We start from the raw sequence: 27734 nt of genomic DNA, 5'->3' as shown, positions 1-27734 counted from the left end.
GCTGTTTAACGTTGTGTGGCAGATCGCTGTAACACCTCGGTTCAAGCGGCATGTGAACCTATTCCTCTCTATTACAGCGCGAAATAAACATGAATGAACATCAAAAAGTACTTACTGAAATTAATCCATCTCTATTGTAATCACTTAATCGGAGTTTTAACCGCAGAAAGAAGTCAATAAAACTTGCAAACAAATATATCACACAAAATGTAACATTTACCTCAGGAAAGCCATTCAATGACCATAAACTCGATAGTTTGTGTGTGTGTGTGTGTATATATATATATATATATATATATATATATATATATATATATATATATATATATATATATATATATATATATATATATATATATATACACAGTACAGTCCAAAAGTTTGGAACCACTAAGATTTTTAATGTTTTTAAAAGAAGTTTCGTCTGCTCACCAAGGCTACATTTATTTAATTAAAAATACAGTAAAAAACTGTAATATTGTGAAATATTATTACAATTTAAAATAACTGTGTACTATTTAAATATATTTGACGAAGTAATTTATTCCTGTGATGCAAAGCTGAATTTTCAGCATCATTACTCCAGTCTTCAGTGTCACATGATCCTTCAGAAATCATTCTAATATGCTGATTTGCTGCTCAATAAACATTTATGATTATTTTCAATGTTGAAAACAGTTGTGTACTTTTTTTTTCAGGATTCCTTGATAAATAGAAAGCTCAAAAGAACAGCATTTATCTGAAATACAAAGCTTCTGTAGCATTATACACTACCGTTCAAAAGTTTGGGGTCAGTAAGAATTTTTATTTTTATTTTTTTGAAAAGAAATTAAATGAATACTTTTATTCAGCAAGGATGCATTAAATCAATCAAAAGTGGCAGTAAAGACATTTATAATGTTATAAAAGATTAGATTTCAGATAAACACTGTTCTTTTGAACTTTCTATTCATCAAATAATCCTGAAAAAAAATATTGTACACAAATATTTTGTACAATTGTACACATTAAATGTTTCTTGAGCAGCAGATCAGCATATTAGAATGATTTCTGAAGGATCATGTGACACTGAAGACTGGAGTAATGATGCTGAAAATTCAGCTTTGCCATCACAGGAATAAATTACTTTGTGAAATATATTCAAATAGAAAACAGTTATTTTAAATTGTAATAATATTTCACAATATTACTGTTTTTACTGTATTTTTAATTAAATAAATGTAGCCTTGGTGAGCAGACGAAACTTCTTTTAAAAACATTAAAAATCTTAGTGGTTCCAAACTTTTGGACTGTACTATATATATATATATATATATATATATATATATATATATATATATATAATATGTGTGTATGTATGTTGTTGTTTCATTTTTCAAAAAAAACCCCACATAATTACATTATATTTTTTTAACCTGAAGGATATTGGTCTATTCAGTTGGCTTGAAAATTATTAAAAATACACTTTTAAAAGCTGAAGTGATTTCCTTGTTTTATTTACTAGTTAAAGTACAGTATAACTCAATATTTTAACTAATTGCTAAAGTAGAATAATCGAACAAAGCCTACTGATTAATCAGTGCAATAATCGATGATTAGTCGATTAATCGACCTAATAATCGATAGATTAATCGATTATCAAAATAATCGTTTGTTGCAGCCCTAATCTTTACAAGATGTTCGTCATGAATACTTCATGTATGCGTTGGATCATGTGAGTATAGTATTTATTTGGATGTTTACATTTGATTCTGAATGAGTTTGATAGTGCTCCGTGGCTAAAGCTAACATTACACACTGATGGAGAGATTTACAAAGAATGAAGTTGTGTTTATGAATTATACAGACTGCAAGTGTTTAAAAATGAAAATAGCGACGGCTCTCTTGTCTCCGTGAATACAGTAATAAACGATGGTAACTTTAACCACATTTAACAGTACATTAGCAACATGTTAACGAAACATTTATAAAGACAATTTACAAATATCACTAAAAATATCATGATATCATGGATCATGTCAGTTATTATTGCTCCATCTGCCATTTTTCGCTATTGTTCTTGCTTGCTTGCCTAGTCTGATGATTCAGCTGTGCACAGATCCAGACGTTAATACTGCCTGCCCTTGTGTAAAGCCTTGAACATGAGCTGGCATATGCAAATATTGGGGGCGTACATATTAATGATCCCGACTGTTACGTAACAGTCTGTGTTATGTTGAGATTCGCCTGTTCTTCAGAGGTCTTTTAAACAAATGAGATTTATATAAGAAGGAGGAAACAATGGTGTTTGAGACTCACTGTATGTCATTTCCATGTACTGAACTCCTGTTATTCAACTATGCCAAGGTAAATTCAATTTTTGATTCTAGGGCACCTTTAAGAAATTGATTCTTTTATTTAGCAAGGGTGCACTAAATTAATCAAATGTTACAGAAAAGACAGCTATGATGTTACAAAAGATTTCTATTTCAAATAAATGTTGTTTTTTTTCTGTTTATCAATGAATCCTGAAAACATTTATAATGGTTTCCATAAAAATATTAATCAGCAGAACTGTTTTAAACATTGATAATAATAAATGTTTCTTGAGCAGCAAATCATCATATTAGAATGATTTCTGAAGGATCATGTGACACTGAAGACTGGATTAATGATGCTGAAAATTCAGCTTTGCATCACAGGAATAAATTATATTTTAAAATAGGGCTGCACGATTTGGGGAAAATGTCATATTGCGATTATTGAGGTCAATATTGCGATTGCGATTTGCGATAGCGATATAATAAACAAATAGTATCATGAGTCATCTTGCTTGGTTCTCAGTGAAAATACACACACAGATTACTGATAATGCTGAAATGTGTATTTCTCAACTCAAACTAGCAACAACAGCAAACAAATGCACAGCGTTTTCAAATTAAAATGAAATTAAATATTATCTTTGTATTACTGCAAACTTGTTATAATCCCATTTAAGATATTTGTTTCTTTACTAATCTGTAGTGGTTCAACGGATCACAAAACTCACGGTTCGGATCACATCACGGTTATGACGTCACGGATCAGATCATTTTTCAGATCAGCACAAAAAAAATAAAAAATTGTATAGGGGTAACTTAACTTTGCATTTATTACTTAGCCCACTTAAACTATTCTGATACCACAGCATAAACTACTAGCCTAAATAATACATTATTAAAGACAAGTGAACAGACTGTAAAAAGAACAAATACTGTACACCAATTACAACAAGCATAGATAAATACAACATAAAGTTACAAATAAAGTATAAGGTCTAACTGTAGTATTCATTTTCATGCACAGAAATGTAATAATTAAATGTAAAATGACACTGTTCATTGTATAAATTCAATATAGATTAATCTTTGTTAAAGCTGTGTTTTGTTGTTTGATTTACATGACAGACAACAGCAGGTATTTATAGGTTGCTGTCACTTTAAGAGTAAGACCCCATGCACACACACATCAGATAGATACACGTCCGAATTCTCACCTCGTTCAATTAAGTTTGTGTTCACATGAATACTTGCTGAGAGGGGTATTTTGACTGACATAATGCGTGTATGTGACCATCCAAGTGCATTGAGGACGCGAAAGAGAAATCAATTTGGAGTTCGCGAGCTATAACGCGCCTCCCTCTCTCTCTCTCTCTCTCTCTCTCTCTCTCTCTCTCTCTCTCTCTCTCTGTGCGCGCGAGCCTTGTATGTATGTGCGTCATGTGCGCACCGATAACAGCGCTGCGTGCGATACCGAATTAAATCCTCTTTTGCCTCTTCTAGCGCTGGAATGGTTTTATATCTATTTAATGTGTAAACTATCAAGACAAAACATGTTCAAATGATATCCTTTCACTCTATTGCGGTTAAACTTTCAATTGATCCGCGAATCACATGCGTCCCGAAACGTGGGCCCTGGTCCGTACGGATCAACCACTACTAATCTGGGTTTATAATCTTATAGCCAAAATATCGCCATATAACAGAGGTAGCGTTTTTTCTTGCCACCAGTTCAGTGACAGTTTGCTCCGCATCCATCTTTACCCGTTCTCTGCGCTGCACACTGGAAAAAGTCATGACATGACCGTGCGCGCCACACATGCCACTGCCTAAACTGAAACTGACTGGTCTTCTTTTTATTAGCGGTGTATAAAATGGACAAACAGCTCTCAGATAATGGGTTGTTGTGTCCACACATGTATTTATTTAATTTATTTATTAACTTATTATTATTATTATTATTTTATTTCATAAAATCGCTGCATTTTGCGTCATATAATCGCACAAGCTTGACATCGCGATTGCGATTGCGATATGATTAATCGTGCAGCTCTATTTTAAAATATATTAAAACAGAAAACAGATTTTGAATTTTAATAATATTTTGCAATATTATTGTTTTTACCTGCCATGAGCAGTACATGTTGTAGTAGATAACATGTCATGTTAAAAATAGTCCAACTTTTCTTGAGACCCCTGCTTTTTTTCTTCTTCTCTGTCTAGGTATTTTTAACACGAACACATCATCTTTCCATTCAATAGATGATGTCCTATGCATCTGCCTGTGGCCATCTAAGTGTGCGATTTATTTGGCTTTTGTCTGAATCCATGAGCAAAACTATATGAATTTTTTTTTTATTTAGGGAGGTTTACAGATGCACAGAGTAGTTAAAGGACAAAAAACTAATAAATTCTTTCACGATTATGCTTTTTGTTATTCCAATTAGCTTGACTGCTATTGTGCATTTGATGGAGAGGTGGATGCATGTTAGTAGGAGTGATGTGTGTGCATGTTTTATAAAGCACGTTTGAGCAAGGTGTGTTCGGGTTTGGATCTGGCATTGACTGAACTGCAGCTGTCGCGTTTGGGAGTTGGGAGTTGGTATTGATTCATAGGGAATTTGATTGCAACGTGTGTATGTGTGTGCACTTGCGGTTGGCAGATTTGCCTGGCAAGCATGCATACTGCAGCACATCACGGGAATAGTCTGCAGTGTTTGCGCATGCTTATGTGAGAGGGAACGTATGCATGCTTCCATGCATTGGGTTTGCGTGCGTATGTGTGTGATGCATATAGAGAGCATTCACAGAAAGGTCAATGTAAGGGCAAAAGTGAAAAGAGCAGTTGCAGGAAGTTGCCGTTTACCCTTCATGTGTCTGTAAAGTGAAGTTAAGTTCAAAAAGTATTGTTTTTTCACCCACGTAGATAACGCTAATATTACCTTCAAGAACAATGATGTCGATGCTGCTTAGACCCGAGAGAGGAAAGGGTTACCACGGAGACTGCGTGTTTACGTTCCCGGTTCCCACAGCTTGGTCCCGAGCCTGTTGCCATGACGACGGCCCTGATTCCAGCCCGCTTGCTTTGGAAAGCATGTGATTCATTGACATTATCCCCATACCTGCCTGCAGTCGCATGCTCTGTCGGGGAGTGCATATGTGTGTGTGTGTGTGTGTGTGTCTGGACATACGCGCTGTTCCACGTGTGCACTGCAACACTGGGCGCAGTTAAAAATAAACGTGCTTTGTGGAATAAGAGGTATGGGGCTAAATGTGTACCAGAAACACAAAGCTCACAGACTGCAGTGAATTCTGTTAAAAACATGAATGTGTTTTCCTTTAGAAGTAGAAGAACATTTTTAGGTTAATCTGCCCTATAATGTCTAATTGCTTGGGCATCTCATGACTGCTCTAAGGTGAAGAGATTTTTCTGTATATTATAAAGATTATTCACTTTGTGCCATAAAAAATAGCCTGTAGTACAGGGTAGCTGATAAAAACAGCTTAGGGTGTTATAAAGGGGACCTATAATGCCCCTTTTCACAAGATGTAATATAAGTCTCTGGTGTCCCCAGAATGTGTCTGAAGTTTCAGCTCAAAACACCCCACAGATCATTTATTATAGATGGTCAAATTTGCTCCTATTTGGGTGTGAGCAAAAACACACCATTTTTGTGTCTCTTTAAATGCAAATGAGCTGCTTCTTCTGGACACTTTCCAGAAGAGGGCGGAGCTTTAACAGCTCACGCTTCGGTTGCTTAACAACAACAAAGCTGGAGAATCTCACGCAGTCAAAATGACGATTGTCAGTAACGGTGTTCAGCCTTACATTGTTCAAACCTTTCGACACTGATGGAGAGACTCGGGAAGAAGTTACAACTTTTAGAATGAAACTGGACGTTTCTGAATGGTTAGTGGATACATTTATGTAGTTGCTGTGGAGTTGATTCAACTCATTGACTAGCATGTGCCTTCATGTTAATCTTTTGTGCTAATCCAGTGTTGAATTGGCCCTCATTTGTGAAGCAGTCCGGTGTAAAATGACGGCATGGTAACAATACTCTACTACAACAACTCTTCCTCTTCTCTAAAGCAGCCCAACATGGCCTCACCCCCTTAGTTGCGTGTTCTCGGGGGCATTGTTTATGTAAATTTTGGGGTTTGTGATGTCACCAACCTGGGAAGAAGCTCGTTGTAGTTCCTACCAGTCCATTTGTTGTAGACCTTAAAAAGCAATTTCTGTTAAAGGAAATATCTCCCTTTGTGTTTAACTTTGCAGATGTTGTTTATGCTCAAACAGCAACATTACACTCTAACTAAAGTTAAAAAAAGTGAAATCATTATCAAGGACCCCTTTTAAAACTTCAGTGCTCTTTAAAGGTCCCGTTTTTCGTGTTTTTTTGAAGCTTTGATTGTGTTTATAGTGTGCAGTATAACATGTGTTCATGTTTCGCGTGTAAAAAAACACAGTTTTTTTCAAATAATTTACTTATCTGTATACCGCTGTTTCCACTGTCATAAAAACGGGCTGATGACTTCCTTGTTCTATGAAGTCCCTCCTTCAGAAATACGTAAAGAGTTCTTATTGTGCCAGCAGGTTCCTGTGTTGTGATTCGACAGCAGTTTAGCGCATCTTGCCCGGAAAGGTCACGCCTCTTACCATAACGTGGAGATGCACGCGCTCAGTGTTATTGTAAACATGTCTTTAATTTTACCCTATCAATTTGAGCCGGAATCAGACCCGGTGATTGGACTGCGGGATGAAAATAACAGCGTTTCGACGACATGGCGACAAACACACTCTACAAACGCAACTCTTGTGTATTCCTGTGGGCGGAGGTTAGTCAAAAAACTGTTTTAGTGACGCCATTAAAGAAGGAAGTAGAGGGATGTAGTCCAAACTGGCCGTTCGATGTAGGCGACTTCTGTTAAATAAAATATCTCGCTTGGCATTGAACTCCGAGCTTTAAAATTTTACAGATTTTATTTATACTCTAACAACAACATTACACACTAACTAAAGTTTGAAACATGGGATCACGAAGAACGGGACCTTTAAAAGAGCTGTAAGTGGATTAAAAAATAAACCAAGTGGGCCAAAAACCCAGTTCTTTTTGCATTCGCACTGACCGTGGCCTTGAAAGTGGACTCAAATCTTTTATAGCTCAGTATGTATAATATATAATAAAGCAGCATGAAAGTGCACAAAACATATGTTCTATTCATAACCAGTAGATGGTTTTAACTACATGGGACAGTCTTAGATCTGTCTGTTACAAACAACACAAATAGTGTTTAATTAGAGGAGCGAATTCTAATCTGTTTTCTGTTTTTCCAGTTGTCTGCCGCCCATGTACTAAAGCACACTCCATCCGCTGCTGCCTCGAATGTCTCTGACCAAAACGCACAAACTACATTTCCCATCGGCCACTTGGGCAAAGAACAGTTACGGATTATCGGAGGGCCGCCCAATCATTGCATGGCTCACACAAAGGCAGGGTCTGCTGCCAGCGGTCACAGTCTCCGCCCTTCATCAATCAACAGTGAGGAGGATGATGGAGGGGGTGGGAGCAGGGTGAAGAAGAAACGAAGGAAAAAAGACAAGAAAGAGTCCGACTGGAACAAAGATGGAGAGAGCAATGCTAAACCAAAGAGAAGGGAGCAAAAGGAAGGGAAGGAGCTTCTTCCAAGAAAGTCAAAGGCGGTGAAGGAACAAAAGGATCATAAGAGGGAGGCGAAAGGTCAAAAGGAGGTCAAAAAGGTCAAGAAAGGTCAAGATGTGAAAGTGAAATCACAGCCCAAGAACACTGCAACACATCCACCCTCCAAAAGAGGGAGGAAGCCAAAGTGAGTTGGTTAAAAGATAGCAGAATTGTCATTTTTGGGTTTATGAATATACAGACACAACCATTCACAAGCAAGATTTTTTTAATGGTTTTTTAAGGTCTTTTCAATGTTGAATAAAGTTAATTAATATTAATATATTTATATAAATTAATATAAAGTTTAAAAGAACAGCATTTATTTGAAATAGAAAGCTTTTGTAACATTATAATGTAAATATCTTTACTGTCAATTTTGATTGATTTAACATGTTCTTGCTGAATAATTTTTTTCTTTAAAAAAAAGAAAAATCTTACAGAGCCCAAAATTGTGAACGGTATTGCACATGACATGAAATGGAGATGTTTTCAATGCTACAACCAGTAATATTCACTCACAGTATTTTTGATCTAACACTAGAGTTCTATATGTGCTTTATAACAAGACCATAATGGCAGGTATATTTAGGACACTTGGTGCCTGGTTTACTAAGAGACATCTTAATGGCAGGCAGCAAACTAGCTTTATGTCAGTAAGTCATTTTTGGTTTCTGACTAACAAATATCAACTGACAAAACAGATTGCATCTTTTGTATGTGACACAGTTTTGCATGTATCATCTCAGCGCTGTTCTTGCTACACTCAATTACACACCTTTTCATATCTTGATTTGGTGAAATGTGATACAAGGATTGTGGGCGTTACAAAGTGAATGTAGGTGCTTATGGGTTTCCAATTTGAAACCAAGGTCAAAAAATGAAACCTGCAACCATGTGAAGGGCTATTTGAACTTTTGGTTATTTTTCTAGTGTATTTGGAGAAATAAAGGTACAGTTTTGTGCATGCATTCATAAGGTGGTCAAATACGTAATTTGCCCTAGAGTTGCAAATAAGCAATCTGTGCCACAATTATGGCTCTTAAAAATGACCACCTTGCCCCAATCATCTTTTATGATTTTTAAACATTTTAAATTTCCTCATCCACTTTTTTAGTTCCCTCTCAACACTTATCTCTCCAAAAGTAAAGCAATGAAATGATGCAATTTTATTCAAGTGCTGTGCTCCAGCAAAACTCTTATATTGCTTGTGTAAGTTGCCCACTTATAACCCAGGAAGCGTCTGCACAGCAGATGTTGGTGTTTTGTACCATAATATGGCCTGATATTTGTCAGTCAAAGAAGCCCTTGCGTGGTTTGCTATAAGATTTGTCAACCTGTGCAAAACTGTGGCGGTTAGATGGATTTTAAGAGCATTTGTCGCTGTTATGCAGAGAGCAGGGTGCCATGCCTCCGGAGAAGAAGAAGAAGGGAAAGAGGAAAAGTGATGCTGTACTTGAGATGGTGGAGAGTGATGACACAGCCTCTCTCTGCACGCTCGCCACCGGCGGTGAGGAAAGCACCGACCCTATGGATAACACTGTGAGTTCTCCTGAACCAATCTACATCAGGCCTCCGGGTTCTCCTGTGCTGAATACTTATGCATCATGTGGTTTATTTGCACAAATACAAAATATTTAAGATCATGTTCAAAGTTCTGCATTTAAAGGAATATTCCAGGTTAAACAGAACTTTCTTATTTTTCTGGATTAGTACAAGTTACAGTGGCATGTTATTGATTACCACGAAAAATGTTTATTCATTTAAAATTCTGTTAAACGTCTGCTATTAAATCTTTACAAAATCTCAATTTGAATACCTGTCTGCCATACAGCATAATATAATGTACCTTCATATATATATATAGAGGGGATAAATGTTAAAGTACACATGATTTTAAAAAGTGTATCCTGAAAACGTGAACATTAAATGTGTGATGGGTAATATGAAATTACTTACTGATCCGGTAACATTGTACCAGTTTTCTTTCAGTATGCACAAGGATTTTTACACTAACTAAACAAAAAAATATTCTTTCCTCTCTTTCTTTTCTTCCTCCTTCCCTTCCTTCCTTCCTTTTCTGTGCAGAAGAGGCGATCAGGGCGTCAAGTGAAGCGGCGGAAGTACAACGAAGATCTTGATTTCAAGGTCGTGGATGATGACGGGGAGACCATTGCTGTGTTGGGCGCGGGCCGAATTGCCGCCATGTCTTCCTCTACTCTCGCCTGGCAGGCCGAGGTAACCGTGGCAACATCTGCCATTATGCCACACCACAGACCTGCCCTACTTCTGGAGGGGCGGAGCAAACACATACTGAAATAATTCCCGCCTTCTTTCTTTCCAGGAACCCCCTGAAGATGAGGCTAATATTATTGAGAAAATACTCTCCGTGCGAACGGTCAAGAAAGAGGTAAAGGGATCAGATTACATGTTACACTTATAAAGACTGGATTAACTATTTGCATCCAGTTCCACAATAATTTTGCTAGTTATATAAAATTTAGCTACAGTATTTCTTATATGGCCATGAAGTTTACTATAAAGTGTGTATTAAATGTGTTGTACAAAATGTGTTGTTCAATGATTGATTCTTAAACCTTTATATTTTATCCACCTTTTACACATTTTATTAAATCATTGATTTACACTGTGGTGCTAAAAGAGTACTGAATATACCTAATTGCAGTATTGCAGCATAAACATCCAGTTCCGGATGTTTATGCTGGCAAAAACATGGCGGCATTTACACTGAGGTGCAAATAACATCTGCCTAAAATCAATATTCTCTTTCTATGGTTTTCATTTAGACATCCCCTGATGAACCACCAGAAGAGTTGGAGGAGTTTTACGTCAAGTACAGAAATTTGTAAGTGTACTCATGTGACTCAAACTGCTGTTTCCTTTTTGGGCTCTCAAACTGTCGAACACTCAGCTTGTCAAGCTGTCAGTGCAAATGCATAACTCACCTTTATTGTGTAATGCATTACTTCAAATAATTTATGCATTAAATGATCCATCTGGTAGAGTGGTAGTACACTCTGCCTCAAGAAATGATTTCCTAAATGAACAATGGGGGGATTTACAACAAGATCTTTTTCTTGTGTCTCTTTGTAAATTACAAAAGAAAAAAAAAAAGTTTTGCTTAAAGGATTAGTTAATTTACTCACCCCCAATTCTATTATGTCTTTCTTTCTTCAGTCAAAAAGAAATTATGTTTTTTGAGGAAAACATTCCAGGATTTTTTCATATAGTGGACTTCAACAGTTACCAACGGTTTGAAGGTCCAAATTGCAGCTTCAGTGCAGCTTCAAAGGGCTTTACATGATCCCAGCCGAGGAATAAGGGTCTTATCTAGAGAAACGATCTGTAATTTTCTAAAAAAATAAAAATTAAATAATATTGAATTTAATTTAAATAATATTTAATTTAATTTAAATTAAATTAATTTAAATTAATTAATTTAAAAATGCTCATCTTGAACTAGCTCTGCGATGCGCCAGGCATGATGTAATCATGTTGGAAAGGTCACGGAAGTACCGAGCAAGTGTTTACAAAGCAAACATGCAAAGACTGAGTCAAGCGGCCTTTACAAAAAAAGATAAAACAACAATGTCGGTTGATTTTGAAGTTGGAGGAGGAAATTAGATACACCTATGTCACACATGACCTTTCCAATGTGATTACGTAATGTGTGGCGCATTGCAGAGCTAGTGCAAGACAAGCATTTGTGGTTAAAAAGTATATAATTTATTTTTTTTTATTTATTTATTTATTTTTTTTTTTTAGAAAATGACCAGTCGTTTCGCTAGTTAATTATTCTTGTAGTTATAATTATATTCATGTAGAGCCCTTTGAAGCTGTATTAAAACTGCAATTTGGACCTTCAACCCATTGGTAGCCATTTAAGTCCACTATATGAAGAAAAATCCTGGAATGTTTTCCTCAAAAACCTTAATTTCTTTTCACCTGAAGAATGAAAGACATAGACATCTTGGATGACATGGGGGTAAATTATCAGGAAATTTGAATTCTGAAGTGAACTAATCCTTTAAATTTACCATAATGCAATTTAAGTAATACATTGTTTTTATTTTTGCGTTACAGTATTGATGCAGGCACAATGGATATGTGCTTAATTTTCATGTCAGTAATACCTCAATACAGAAAATTGATGTTAATGATCCTAAAAAAAGCTTTAAATGTGACTTAGACATGTTCTTTTCAAGTTTTGTGTGATAAACACAAATATGGATGGAGAAACGCTACAAGGACATATTGTCTCAAACAATACTATTTTAAATCAAATGCATGCAGGAAAAATGCATTTGCTGTTGTTTATAGCACATTCTTAGCTATGAAAGCATTTTCTCATTGTTGCCAGCTCCTATCTGCACTGTAAATGGGCGACCTTGGAGGAACTGGAGAAGGACCCACGCATTCACCAAAAAATCAAGCGCTTCAGAAACAAGCAGGCGCAAATGAAGCACATTTTCACAGAGGTTTGTCTGCCAAAACATGCTGCAGTTTGTTTGTTGCTCATTTAAAGTTATAACCAGGAAATGCATCAAATATAATTATGATGTAAAAGCTGAAATCCATACAGACAATTTTGTGCAAGTACTTCACCTTTAAATCTATGGCTTCGGTCATAGACCAGTTTCTTGTCTACATGTGTATTATTTGTGTAAATATACTTGAGATGATGTTGTGTTTCTCCTCAGCCGGATGAAGACCTCTTTAATCCAGATTATATTGAGGTTGATCGGGTTTTAGAGATTGCTATCACCACCGATACAGAAACAGGAGAGGTGAGGCACTCTTCAAATGATCTCTTGAAAACAAACCTGTGCTTGTAGTGCCAGTCTTTTGAGGTTTGGTTTGTTTGCATGACAGGAAGTTACACACTACCTGGTGAAATGGTGCTCTTTGTCATATGAGGAGAGTACTTGGGAGCTACAGGAAGATGTTGACCCTGTGAAAATCCGAGAGTTTGAAGACCTCAAGAAAATTCCAGAAATTAAACAGGTGGTAAGCACTCAAATTGCAAATGAATGGTATTTGTTTTAAATTTTTTCTTACAAGATAAGTTTAATTGGATGTTTCCAGTGCACATGTGTACGTTATGATCACATGGTTCAGCTCTGTCTATTAGACAAAACATGTTCATTCTTCTTTATAGTATATATCTTGATGGAAGTGGCACTACTCTTGTCTTTTGTAATAACACAGGAAAGGCCTCTGCCAGAACAGTGGCAAAAACTGGAGAAGTCCAGAGAATACAGGAATGGGAACCAGCTCCGAGAATACCAATTAGAGGGAATGAACTGGCTTCTTTTCAACTGGTACAACAGGTGAAAGAGACTTTTAATATCAGCTCTTGTAGGCTCAACACAAAATTATGATCATAGTTTAAGGTATAAAATCACCATTTAATTATTAAACTAAGGCCAATCATAATTAAAGTTATATAATGTATTTTTAAAAGTCTCATTTTAAATTGAAAATAATAAAAACTAGGACTTTTAGTAAATCAAATCAATACAAATTCATATATATATAAAAGCTGCATTGAAATATATTTTATTTATGCAATATATATATATATATATATATATATATATATATATATATATATATATATATATATATATATATATTAATTCATCTTGTATATTAAATAAAAATATCAATTTAGTCTTTTTACAAAAAATTAAAACAAGCAATATATTGGTTTCAAAAGCCACTTTTTGTTTTTAAATGATAATTTTGTCTAAAACAATGCAATGTCTTTATCTTTTATCTGAAGACATTTCTCAGCAAATATTATATTATAATTAATAAATGTGGTGTGATGAATTTGGTTAATTTACCAGCAAATAATGAAATACATTTTTTATTAATTAACAGCCATATCGCTAAACAAATGCAATTAGCAACAATAAGCATATTTATTATTGTTTATTATTAATCTCATAATCTTGTGTGTTACCTACTAAAAGCCCTAATAATAAATATATATTAAAAATAACAACAAATTAGTGATAGTGATCACAATTTCACACACAAAAAAAGACCAATTCCAAATCCTGTTCCTCAAAACTGCAATCTGATGTGATTAATGAAACACCTGACCATGTTTCTCTTGATGTAGGAAAAACTGTATTCTGGCTGATGAGATGGGGCTGGGAAAGACCATCCAGTCCATCACGTTCCTCTTTGAGATTTTCCTCATGGGTCTGAGAGGACCCTTCCTCATCATTGCCCCGCTCTCCACCATCACCAACTGGGAGAGAGAATTCCGCACATGGACTGAAATGAACGTTATTGTCTATCACGGCAGCCAAATCAGTCGGCAGATGATTATGCAGTATGAGACGTACTACCGAGATGAACAGGTGGGTCAAACGGAGTGATTCATTTTGAGTTGGGATTTCAGGCTCAGTAGTTGGTTGAACAGAACCACAGTATGGTAGGATTCATCAACATAACCAAAGAATATTTAAAGAAATAGATTTTATTTAGTAAGGATTTATTAAATTGATCAAAAGTGACAGGAAAGAAAACATTTATAATGTTATGATTTCTATTTCAAATAAATGTTGTTATTTTCTATTTATCAAAGAATCCTAAATAAAAAAAAAAAAAAAAAAAAAAATAATATATATATATATATATATATATATATATATATATATATATATATATATATATATATATATATATATATATCATGGTTTCCACAAAAATACTAAGCAGCACAACTGTTGCTCTCAACATTGATAATTATAAGAAATGTTTCTTGAGCAGCAAATCAGCATATTAGAATGAATTTTAAAGGATCATGTGACACTGAAGTAATGATGCTGGAAATTCAGCTTTGCTATCACAGGAATAAATTACTTTTTAAAATGTATTCAAATAGAAAACAGTTATTTTGAATTGTAATAATTTTTCACAATATTACTGTTTTTACTGTATTTCTGATAAATTAAATGCAGCCTTTGTGAGCAGAAGGAAGTTTCAAAAACATTAAAAAATCTTACTGATCTCAAATATTTGAATGGTAGTGTAAAAAACGCAGGACTTCTTTGTCGCACAAACCCTAGTTAATGTCTGTCCTTACTTTACACTTATTTTACCACAGTTATGGGGTGTTGTAGACTTTATATTTGAAAGTACAACGTATACAATCAGTCTTTCTCTTGCTCCTTCAGGGAAACATCCTGTCTGGTCAGTTTAAGTTTCATGGCGTGATCACTACATTTGAAATGATAATGGCTGACTGTCCGGAGCTGAAGAAGATTAATTGGCGCTGTGTGGTGATTGACGAGGCCCATCGCCTAAAAAACCGAAACTGTAAACTGCTGGAGGGGCTCAAACTCATGAACCTGGTCAGTTTAATATGCTTGTTTTTATTTATTTATTTTTTTGCTCATATGTGGACCAGGAAACTTGTCCAGACATTTTTGTAATAGGTTATATGTCATAATATGTATATTTATAATATCTACTGCTCTATCTACAACTGATTCATATAGTTCAGGTTTAAATGCAGAAAAGGGGAAGTAAAGCCATCTGCGAGCTAAACTACTGTGCCATCTCTCTTGCACACATCTCATTTAGCTGCCGAGTTCTGCTTCACTACATTTACATACGCACATCCTCTCTGGACACAGAATGAGTAATCTCATCTCACTCACTTTACATATCACTGACTGCAGTGATGGCCAGCGTGTGCAAACTACATTTGACGCAGTGCTGTTTTTTCCAAAAAAAAAAAAAAAAAAACCCTCTCACAGCTGATTAGGTGTCCACAGATGCATTTTGATGTACAGTAGCCCCAAAAAGTATTTGGACACATAAGCTGCATGATGCAATAGTGAATGACAACCAGAAAGTGTCTAAATAGTGTATCTTTTTGTATCTAATACATTAAATACATAGTTCTGTCATGAAACTCTAGATGGCACAGGCTGATGGGTCTTAACGCAAGCTGATGATAATTAGAGAGTTGACTACATGACTCAAGCTGATTGTTCCATGTCACATCTGCAGCCAATGAGCTTGTTGCTCACACTTTTAAATGGCGGGTTACATTCACTATAGCAGTTTGCAGCATGCTTCAGCCTCCACCTTCCCCAGCTCCACCTGTATAGATCTGCTATTGATTATTGATATATGCTATTTGTGCAGCAGTGTATCGGCGTATGAATTGGCAGTAGCGAGTTCCTGTACTTACTCTGCAGCAGCTGCAATAATCTACAACAACAGGAATAATCTACAACAGTAGCAAATCAGCAGCAGCGTAGCAGATATATTCCGCCAAGACCAAATACATGCACATTGTAATATCCATTACCATGCTAACAATCTTCTGAGAGTTGTCATGATAGAATTTATTTTTTAAATGAGACTTCAGTGTCCAAATACTTATTTGGTCCACGGCATAGAAATACACCGTCTTGTTGGAGCCAAAATGGGTGAGACTACATAAAATCCAGCTTAAAGCAGAACTAAGTAACTTTTTTTACCTTCATAAATAGTTTTCTAAGTCCTTACGATGGTTAATTGACTTGTAGTGGTGTGTTTGAGGCGAGCACTAACCCCATCTGGCATGTCTACGCCAGAATACAGCACTTGCAAGTTGAGCTGCACCCACCCGAAACAATCTCGCTTCATGTTCACGTTCACGCGAGAGTGACAAAATGTTTTACGGTTATTCAAAAACAATGTATATATTATGACTTTATAAGACAATTTCGAAAATTACCCACCTCCATCGAGATTTCTTGTACTGTATTTGCAAAACTACTGCGCTGGTGAGCGTTGTAGTCATTGTAGTCCAGAGCTGCGCTTGGAGTATTTACGACAGTGTGATTCACTGAAGGAACCTGTAGGGGGACCTTTGCAAATCTTGCCGAGTTCTGCTTTAATATTTCAAAGTTCTATTCAATCTTATCCCCATAATTTCCTGTGCTATCTTTCACCATCCATATAGATAAAAGTATTATAAAGTCTAAGTTAGTATATAGATATCTTAAGAACGCACATTCTTTTATAGTGAATCAGTAGACTAAACTTAATTTTTCTGTCTTTTCTCCCTCAAGGAACATAAAGTCCTTCTCACAGGAACCCCTTTGCAGAACTCAGTCGAGGAACTCTTCAGTCTGCTTAACTTTCTCGAGCCCTCACAGTTTCCTTCTGAGACTACATTCCTGGAGGAGTTCGGAGACCTAAAGACGGAGGAGCAGGTGAGAACTAATCCTCAAACGCTTGATAGGAAGTTTGTGATCTTGCCTAAAGGGCTGTATGGACTAGATAAACCTCTATACACCTTCACCTCCAATTATTTGAGCCACCTAGAGGATAGTAGATAGCATCCTTGCTAACATCCTAAGTAGCCAATGCTGATAAACTTAAAATAGCCAAATAAAGTGCTGCAGGGTTGACACATTTTTGTAGGCCAACCTGAAAGTCAGCATCACCCTGGTTCACTCAACAAAAGTCCAATAGGATTTTCCCATTGGCTTTTGGATTTGTGCAGAAAATAAGCTCTGTGACCATGAAACATTTATGAATCAAGATAATCTTCACAAATGAACGTAACTTTTATGAATTTAGAAGCCTTAATGAAATCAGCAGAAATAAAAAAAGTTAATATTAGGCTATAAACGAACTACACCATGGTTACATGACTGTCACCACTGCTAAAGCATCTGACAATTCTTTCAGTCTTTAAACACAACAAGGCTGCACGAGTGTACTATGATGATGCATTGATGTTTAGCCACTCATTTAGCCACTTGTTATCAACCATCTTCAGGGTTCCCACTCGTCCTGGAAAACCTTGAAAACCTGAAAAACTGATGACAAACTTTCCAGTCCTGGAAAACACATGGAAAATTAGAGAAAATGTAAAATGTCCTGGAAAATCTTGTTGTTGTGCTTGAAAATAATTTTATAAAGTTCACAGACTTTTATTTTGCAAATGATTAATCGCGATTAATCGTTGTGCAGCCCTAATTGGTAAGCAGCTACCTAATTCAGTAACTTGCTAACTAATCATTTTTATGCAATATAAGGTCAATAAGAGATTCATTGTGCAGTGTAGCTAGCTTCATTGATTATAACAGGATTATAACAGATTATCACAACAGTGCAGAACTTTGAGTTTCGGCTGAAGTGATTGACAGCTGCAGTGATTAAAAAGGGAAAATCTGTATATAAATAATTTGTATATATATTTGTATATAAAATCTGTATATATAAAAATTATATTGATTGACACGGTGATAATCAGCATTGGACAGGACGGAAAATTCTAATGTCAAAATAAATGCGTAAATGCAGACTAATAGACCTGCCACATTCTATTATGTGTTGTGGATGTCGTTGTTGTTCATCGACTTTGTCTTTTACTAACTATTTGAAAATAAAAATATTAAACCAAACATTAAAATAGTTCCAATATTTTTTGCTATGAAATGGACACTGGTAACGAGAACAATTTGTCATAATGTATGATTAAGAGCTCATATTAAAAACTGATTTTATAGTTAAGTAATGCAATAAATTATGGAAGCTTGTTTCTGCCGCTGAATAACACAAAAAAATAAAGGTAATTGCAACTTATTATCTAAAAATTCTAAAAAAAAATCTTGCAATTGCTGGCTTACATAATTGTGATATAAACTCACAATTGCTTGATATAAAGTCAGAATTGCGAGATATATGCTCACAATTGCTTGTTCAGAATTCAGAATTGCTTGATATAAACTTGCAATTGTTTGTTATAAAGTCAGAATTGTGAGATATAAACTCACAATTGTGTTATATAGTCAAATGCATGATATAAACTCGCAGTTGTTATAAAGTCAAAATTGTGTTATGTTATAAACTCGCAATTGTGTTATAAAGTCAGAATTATAAATAGCATAATTGTGATATAAACTTGGAATTGCGAGAAAAGTCAGTATAGCGAGATAAAAAGTCGCAATTAACTTTTTAATTTTTTTTTCTGTGGTGGAAACAAGCTTCCATAGACATAATGTATGATTGAGAGCTCAATAAAAACTGATTTTATAGTTAAGTCATGGCAATAAACTGTATGCCTTTTAAAGACTTTGAGAGCAATATATTACTTTAGACATGATCCTTGTCTTTTATTCCTGCCATAGTAAAATTAAAAAAGTCCTGGAAAATAATTGCTGAAAAAGAGTGGGAACCCTGATCTTTTTAAGACCTTTTTTGGTAACACCAGTGGGGTATTACTGATGTATTTTATGTCATAGAATAAAACGTGAAAATATCTTGAGCTTGTGTTAACCACAGACTTTATTTTAGACATTTAACCAAAAACCCTTTGATTTTGGGACGATGGAACCAGAAGTGCAAAAGTGCCTACTTATTTCCAGTTTTTAGGACTCATTCCTGCAGCACTCTGTATCAGGCAACATGGTCTGATTATTGTTGATTTAGGTGATAATAAATGTGCCCAGTTTTAACCTGAAAAACATCAACATGCCCACAGGTAAAGAAACTGCAAGCCATTCTGAAGCCCATGATGTTGAGGAGACTGAAGGATGATGTGGAGAAGAATCTGGCCCCTAAAGAGGAGACAATCATCGAGGTGGAGCTCACTAACATTCAAAAGAAATACTACCGCGCCATTCTGGAGAAAAACTTTGCCTTTCTTGCCAAGGGAGCGAACCAGCACAACATGCCCAACCTCATCAACACAATGATGGAGCTTCGCAAGTGCTGCAATCACCCATATCTCATTACAGGTGACATCTGGAAATTCATGAAATATCTTGTTTGCAGTTCTCTACATAGTAGTCACACCTCTAATTTGTAGTGCTGACACAGTCTCTCATTTTCCTTCTGTCAGGCGCTGAAGAAAAGATTCTTGAGAGCTTCAAGAAAACCTACAGTTCTGACGCTGTGGATTTTCAGCTGCAGGCAATGATCCAGGCCGCTGGTAAACTAGTGCTTATCGACAAGTTGCTGCCCAAACTGCTGGCCGGAGGACATAAAGTACTGGTGTTTTCCCAGATGGTTCGATGCCTTGATATACTGGAGGACTACCTCATTCAGAGGAGGTGAGACAGCTGGTTGTTATCCAGTGATATTAGTCATACTTCTATAAAAAATGTTCCGCTGAGATGAATGAGACCGTAAGTGAATGAGAAAATAGTATGTCAACAGGAAATAAAAACCCGGTTCACGTCACTTGTTGCTTGTTTTTCAAGGATAGTCATGAAAAACAGAATTTTAAAATTGATATTTTGAGCCCTAGAAAGGTTGTGGAATTTCATAGCAATTTCTGTAATGCATATAAAAATATCAGTCACACTTTAGATAAGGGTCCAGTTCTCACTTTTAAAGGTGTAATATGTAATATTTTTGCAGTAAAATATCCAAAAACCACTAGGCCAGTGTTATATATTTTGTTCGCTTGAGTACTTACAATATCCCAAATGTTTCCAACTACTTGTAAATCGTGAGAAAATTGCAATTTTAACCAAGGCTCTCGGACGTGTGAGGAGTCGCCTGTCAATTGCGTCATTACCCTCGGTTTCCGGTTTTATTTTGTAGAAACCATGGAAACACCAAAGACGCTTTAATATATTACATTTAATAGACAAGGGAACAACTGTTTGGTTACATTTATAGACAGAAAGCTAATTATTGTTATATAGCTCAACACGTTTAGTCTTACTGTTTAAATCTAATTTTCTTCAATTTTTTTTTTTTTTTTTTGTAAGTACCATGCTTTACCATGCCTCAGAGAAAAACACTATTTTGTTAAGTAGCTAACATAGCATAATCAGATGCAGCTTTATTTTTAGTAACAGTAATACTGAACTCCATCATACAATACGTTTTAAAATTAATTGCATGCCATTTATCAACACAAGCCATCCAGTATTTAATATGATATTCTAAAATCAATCTATGTTACTGCAGTGTGTCTCAAACAAGTGTCTCGCAGCAGCCGCCAAGCGAACGCACAGAGTAATGTTATAACATCATTTTCAACACACTCAAATGTATCTAAAATGATAAACAGAGCTGTGTTACCTCATACTCATGACCGGAAAAGCGGAAGCAGCGCCGGCGACTGTGTCATAATAAAAGTTCAGCTGCTCGTGAGGCGTGTGTTGCGCATTCGCTCCAGTGGCCCAGCTCCCACAACACTCAGTCCTGCTCTGCTTCATACTACAGTAACGTTATTAATCTCATCCTGAGTCGTATCCCCATTGTTTCCACCAGTTGTGATGTGAAGACCACATGTCCTAAGATTCCGCGCTCAAACTTGCCGTCATCAAGCTACGCCTTTGTTTTGAATAGGCCTCTTGCGACCTCTAGTGCACAGAAATCTTACATATTGCACCTTAACTAACTATTAACTGCAACTTTTGCCTAATTACTGTTTATTAATAGTTAGTACGGTAGTTGTTAAGTTTAGGTATTGGTAGGATTAAGGGATGTAGAATATGGTCACGCAGAATAAGGCATTAAAATGTGCTTAATATGTACTAATAAACAGCCAATATTCTAGTAATATGCATGCTAATAAGCAACTAGTTAAAAGACCCTAAAACTGGCTAAAATATGATGGAGAAAGAGTAGGGTAAATGCAAAAAGGAATTTTCTTCTCATCTGAAATTTGTACGGTGCATGTAGGTATACATACGAACGGATTGATGGGAGAGTTCGAGGCAATCTACGGCAGGCTGCCATCGATCGCTTCAGTAAGGTGGACTCCGACCGATTCGTGTTCCTCCTCTGTACACGAGCAGGAGGTCTGGGCATCAACCTCACTGCTGCCGACACCTGTATCATATTCGACTCAGACTGGAATCCGCAGAACGACTTGCAGGTGAATGCGCAGCATCTTTTATATACTGTTTAACTGACTCTTTCCTTTAGCGATTTCCATCCCATATATAAAAAACCTTTTATCAACACAAGCCTTTCCAAAAACCACAAATTTTATTTTTGTTATAAACATGCTTTGAATTCCACAGGCTCAAGCTCGCTGCCACCGGATCGGTCAAAGCAAAGCGGTGAAAGTGTATCGACTTATCACGCGAAACTCATACGAGAGGGAGATGTTTGACAAGGCCAGTCTGAAACTGGGATTGGACAAGGCTGTTCTGCAGGACATCAACCGCAAGGGCAGTCTCAATGGGGTGAGGGATCCACAACATTTAACTTTTTTTTTTTTTCACATCTGCCAGTGTTGAATTGATCAAATGTATCAGCCTTAAACTAAAAAGAAAAAGAAAGAAAGAAAATTATATATTTCCAAAACTGGGGTCTGTGAACCCCTGGGGGTGATGAAAAGCTTTAGCTAATCATAAAAATGGAAAATTACAGCAAGTGTACAGTAATTATGAATGTGATGTTAAATTATTGAAATATTAACTTAAAATCTCTAGGGAACTTTAAATAAATATTTTAGGCCTAAGGGTTTCAGCTGACAAAAAAACGTCTGGAATCCCTGCTGTACAGTCTCTCTCAGAAACACGTTGTAATTTTGGAAAATTAAGCTTTTTTTCCACTGAGATAAAATAGTTAGAAATGAAAATGCCAGTGAGCTTTTAGGAGACTGTGTATATCTTTGATTTTGTTTGTTCACGTCAAAAATAAATAAATAAATAAATAAATTCAATACAGCAGTTTCAGTAGGATTATTTTAAAGAATGTTTTGCAGACAAATTCGCTGCTTATATTTGTTGAGTTTTAATTTTGAACCCTGGGCAGACAGTAATTGAAAAGTACACCATGGTTGGCACATAGACATCAATTGCAAAATCGTATTTCTTCCTCAGAAGTGTTATATTTAGTTTATGCCATGACTTGCTACACTGACTAGGACAGGATTGGCTAATTACTGTACCTTCCTCTTTCAGGTTCAGCAACTGTCTAAGATGGAGGTAGAAGATCTTCTCAGGAAGGGGGCTTATGGGGCCCTCATGGATGAGGAAGATGAGGGTTCTAAATTTTGCGAGGAGGATATTGATCAGATCCTGCAGCGACGCACACAGACCATCACAATCCAGTCTGAGGGGAAGGGATCAACTTTTGCCAAGGTATACATTTCGGTATACACTACCGTTTAAAGGTTTGGGGTCAGTAAGTGTTGTTTTTTTTTTTAATGTTGTTGAAGGTGTCTTCTGCTCACCAAGGCTGCTTTCATTTGATCAAAAATACAGTAAAACAATAATATTGTGAAATAATATTTTTACAATTTAAAATATCTGTTTTTTGTTTTATATTTTAAAATATACTCTATTCCTGTGAACCAAAGCTGAAGTCATTCTGATATTCTGATTTGCTGCTCAAGAAACATTTCTGTTATCAGTCTTAAACAGTTGGGTTGCTTAATATTTTTGTGAAAACCATGACAGGTTTTTTTTTTTTTTTTGTTAAGAAGAACAGCATTTATTTGAAACAGAAATCTTTTCATTATGAATGTCTTTACTGTGTCACTTTAAAAACAAAAATCTTACTGACCACAAACTTTTGATCTGTAGTGCATGTACATGTCTACACATCCACAGTCCATCTCTCTATATAAATGTCTTCGACTGTTAGATCGGTACTTTGAGATCTGTAAAAATATTTACTGAGACGTGTTATGAATCAAATCTAATGATCAACATTTTGTCTTTGTATCTCTAATTGTTTTGTTTGTAAATATGGCAGATGAGCTAGAAAAGTCATGTAAATGCAAAAGATGTAGTAGTAAAACACAGTCTTTGACATATGTGATATCTATCTTGATAAGTGCTTATAATCCTTTATTGTTTACCAATTCCAGGCTAGCTTTGTGTCTTCAGGGAACCGTACAGACATCTCTCTGGATGATCCAAACTTCTGGCAGAAGTGGGCCAAAATTGCTGAACTGGAAATTGACTCCAAGGCAGAAAAGGTAAAAAGCGTGATGGTTTAAAAGCTGCAGCTTTGCATATGAGCTCACTGTGACTCAGGTGGTGTAATGCCAGAGAATCAGCTCATAGACTTCACCAGAGAGAGAGAAAATGGGGGGTCATTTGAATATCAGCTGAGTCAAAACAGATGGCTTGCATTAATGTGTGATAGTGAATGTGCGCGCTCTAGACTGTTTGCATATTGGTGACATTTAAGGAGAAAAATATTGAGACGGCAACACTTTCTGACTCATGTCTCTGACTCTACCAGGAGAGTCTGGTGATCGACACACCTCGTGTACGGAAGCAGACGCGTCACTATAATTCATTTGAGGACGATGAACTGATGGAGTTCTCTGAACTGGATAGCGACTCAGAAGAACGTCCCTGTCGCACAAGACGTCTCAGTGATCGCAACAGACGCTACCTCCGAGCAGAGTGCTTCAGAGTGGAGAAAAACCTTCTTATTTTTGGGTCAGTGCTTCATTTGCTTTTGGCTGCCCACTCATTCCCTCTGGGTCACCTTCTGTTGCCCTACAACAGACTTTTAATAAGATGACTGATGAATCAGACTTTTTAAACAAGTATTGTTACAAAAAAACCTAAAGGAAATTTTCTGTCATTTCATTTGCAGCTCAAACTGACCATATAATAAATATTGGAGCCATAAATTAGGCTGTTTGCAAGTTATACATCTCAGATTATGATGAAATGTCTTTGTTGATTGTACAGGTGGGGTCGCTGGAAGGATATTCTCAATCATGGGCGTTTTAAATGGCACCTGTCGGAGCGAGACATGGAGGTGCTGTGCAGGGCTCTTCTGGTCTACTGTGTTCGCCATTATAAAGGAGACGACAAAATTAAAAGCTTCATCTGGGATCTGATCACACCCACTAAAGACGGACATAATCAAGCACTGCAAAACCACTCAGGTTATTAATTGATTTGTTCACACCCTCAGTCATTTTGTTTAGCATGAATTCCTTTTAGGATGACTTTATTTAGGATTAGCTATAATCAATTGACATTTAAATAGAACAATAAATGAATCTTTAACATTAATATTAATATTGCACCATACTTGTGCAGGTCTCTGATTTTTTTTTTATGGTTTTTTATTAAATTTTAAAATGTAAAAAAATGCAAAAAATAATTAAATATACTTAATTCATTGATTAATAAATAATACTTTTGTTTAAAAATTTTAAATTCACAGATTCATTTGATTGCTACAGTTCAATTAATAATTAAATTGACCATCACTTTAATTTAGTTTCAATTTATTAATTTACCAGTAATAATTTAAAAAAGTAAATAAATATCTTATTTATATGTCCACATATAATAGTAAATACATCCACAACTTTTTTTTTTTAAACTTTGAAATAGTTACATCGTGAATGCTTTCACATATTTTACGTTGCATAATGACCAAAAAGAAAGTCATAAAAAAACATAAAGATTTATCATGAAATACCTGCGTTTCACCTGTCCAGGTCTGTCGGCTCCTGTCCCACGGGGTCGTAAAGGCAAGAAGCTGAAGAACCAGTTAAGTCCACCTGAGCTGAAGAATGCCGACTGGCTGGTCCACTGTAACCCAGAGGTCGTGCTTCAGGATGACAGCTACAAGAAACACCTTAAACAACACTGCAACAAGTAAAACTTCATAAAGAATACAAGCATCTTCAAAATTACATTCTGTATGTAATGCATGCAGATAAACATGTATGATATTGTAACGTTAGTATGCGTTCAATGTCAGTGTAGCAAAAGTAGTTTTTGCACCCTGGTTATACCTACATAAATAGTGAGTACTATAATCATGGTGTATAATTAACATTTTCCAGTCATAATAAATATATTTGTTATTATTTCAGTACAATGTTATGAGATCAGACATATTGCAATTTATATACGAGTTATAATTGTGTGATCATCATGTATCCTGTCATGAACAGGGTGCTACTGAGGGTGCGGATGCTGTACTATCTGAAGGTTGAAGTGCTGGGGGAGGCTGCTGATCAGGCTCTTGAAGGGATCCCAGCCAGGTACTACATGACCCTAAATCCATTTCAACCTCATGAATACTCAGAGCTCTGTATAAAACAGATGTCATTGTAGAGTGGCCTAATATGTAAGGATCTGTGTTTGCTGCAGTAAACTGGAGGTAACACTGCCTGATATCGACTACATTGAGATCCCTACTATATGGTGGGATGCTGAGGCAGATAAATCGCTGCTTATTGGAGTTCACAAACATGGTAAGACATCATCATAGACGAATGAGTGCAACCGTCACACCCAGTTTTGTGGTACATTTCTCATGCATATGCAATATAGCAATGGAAATCTGTGCGGACACAAATACATACGGGTCATTTTTTAATTTTTAGCAGAGATGTGATGCATTTGAACGCATTTAAAACATCTTTTTATATGCTTTTAAATGTCCATATGGTTCATATTGACTTCCTCTTGCTTTCATCATGTCCTTCCAACTTGTCCTTGTGTCCCATGTAGGGTATGAGCGGTATAATGCCATGCGTGCAGACCCTGCTCTGTGCTTCTTGGAGCGGGTGGGAATGCCTGATGTCACTGCACTGACGGTAGAACAAGGTGGAGCAGAAACTGCTTCAGATGCACCTGATAGGTAATATCATTTGAAATGAGCAGCTGAGATAATGTACCTGGATGTGGCAATATACCAATTGCACCTTTTGACTCTTACAACCATAAACACACATTTCTTCTTGTGCAGTATCAGCAAGAGTGATGAAATTAAAGAGGAAAACGACATGAAGTCTGAGGAATTAGAAGAGAAAGTAGAGATCAAGGTAATAATAGGAAGTCAAAAGAATATGAGGTCAGAGGAATTTGGCTAAGCGTTATAACCAAATGCTCAGAATGTTAATTTAAATAAAGTTTTCTTTTACAAAGGAGGAGCCCATGTCAGAAGAAACAGGGAAAAATGACACTACGGTGACAGGTATTGAAACCTTGCTTGTGTATTTATTCATTCATGCATGTATGTTTTGAAATGTAACTGTTACTGTTGTAACTGAACCTTTAATTGTTTGTTAATACTGTTAAGGGGTGGTCACACTAGCTTTTCTGCATGCAAAGAATTTTGCACCCCACATCAAACTTAAAGCTGCAGTCCACAACTTTTTTGGGTTAAAAATTATCCAAAATCAACTTTTGAACAAGTACATAACCAGCCATTGTTCAAAACTATCTAATTATCTTGTCTCGATTCACGACGGTTAGCTTGTAAAAATGTTTTATAATAAGAGCGAACTGGCGGATTTCCACGGGAAATTCAAGCATGCAGCAGTTCCTCTGTGCGTCATTACGTCACGTCCGTAAACAGAAAGGAGTCCCGTCGAGAGGCTCAGTTAAATCATGTGAGGAAGCTGCCGGTAGCGGCACGTTTATAGCCTTTTCTCACAGCAGCTGAAATAATTAAACTTATCATTTTGATGGTGGATTGTAATCCAGAAAGGTCCAAATGACAGTCATCAGTGACAACTGGAGATTCACCCGTAGTCAAAAAGCAAAAGACTCCGGACTGTTGAGTGGATACAGAAATTGAAATCTACAGGTAACGCTAATACACACTAAATACACAGTCACGCAGTGCTGATGTTGTTAACAATTTGAGAACAATATAAAAGTAATAATAATTTGCACGGTTTGGTGTGATCAGAGCTAAGCGATCGTTAATCATCGTTGATCATCGTTAATCGTTAATCATCATTGGCAGCGCGATTTATTGTAGGCCTAATGCTTTTTTCCTC

General features: G+C 36.1%; 1 protein-coding gene across 1 annotated transcript in view; it reads left to right on the top strand.

Moving 5' to 3' along the window:
- Positions 1–27734, top strand: part of chd6 (chromodomain helicase DNA binding protein 6) — an 80943-nt gene that overhangs the window by 39776 nt on the left and 13433 nt on the right. The window contains 26 exon segments of the mRNA XM_048199087.1: positions 7636–8144; positions 9391–9538; positions 10085–10234; positions 10341–10406; positions 10804–10862; positions 12378–12495; positions 12718–12804; positions 12890–13024; positions 13226–13347; positions 14148–14391; positions 15211–15387; positions 17104–17247; positions 19527–19782; positions 19887–20097; positions 21686–21881; positions 22030–22194; positions 22918–23097; positions 23829–23939; positions 24209–24411; positions 24670–24869; positions 25434–25593; positions 25896–25985; positions 26095–26198; positions 26458–26587; positions 26696–26771; positions 26875–26923. Of these exon segments, the coding sequence (XP_048055044.1) occupies positions 7636–8144; positions 9391–9538; positions 10085–10234; positions 10341–10406; positions 10804–10862; positions 12378–12495; positions 12718–12804; positions 12890–13024; positions 13226–13347; positions 14148–14391; positions 15211–15387; positions 17104–17247; positions 19527–19782; positions 19887–20097; positions 21686–21881; positions 22030–22194; positions 22918–23097; positions 23829–23939; positions 24209–24411; positions 24670–24869; positions 25434–25593; positions 25896–25985; positions 26095–26198; positions 26458–26587; positions 26696–26771; positions 26875–26923 (4090 nt within the window).

Source organism: Megalobrama amblycephala, linkage group LG8 (assembly GCF_018812025.1).
Source record: "Megalobrama amblycephala isolate DHTTF-2021 linkage group LG8, ASM1881202v1, whole genome shotgun sequence".
Classification (NCBI taxonomy): domain Eukaryota; kingdom Metazoa; phylum Chordata; class Actinopteri; order Cypriniformes; family Xenocyprididae; genus Megalobrama; species Megalobrama amblycephala.
This window is presented reverse-complemented; position numbering and strand designations above follow the sequence as displayed.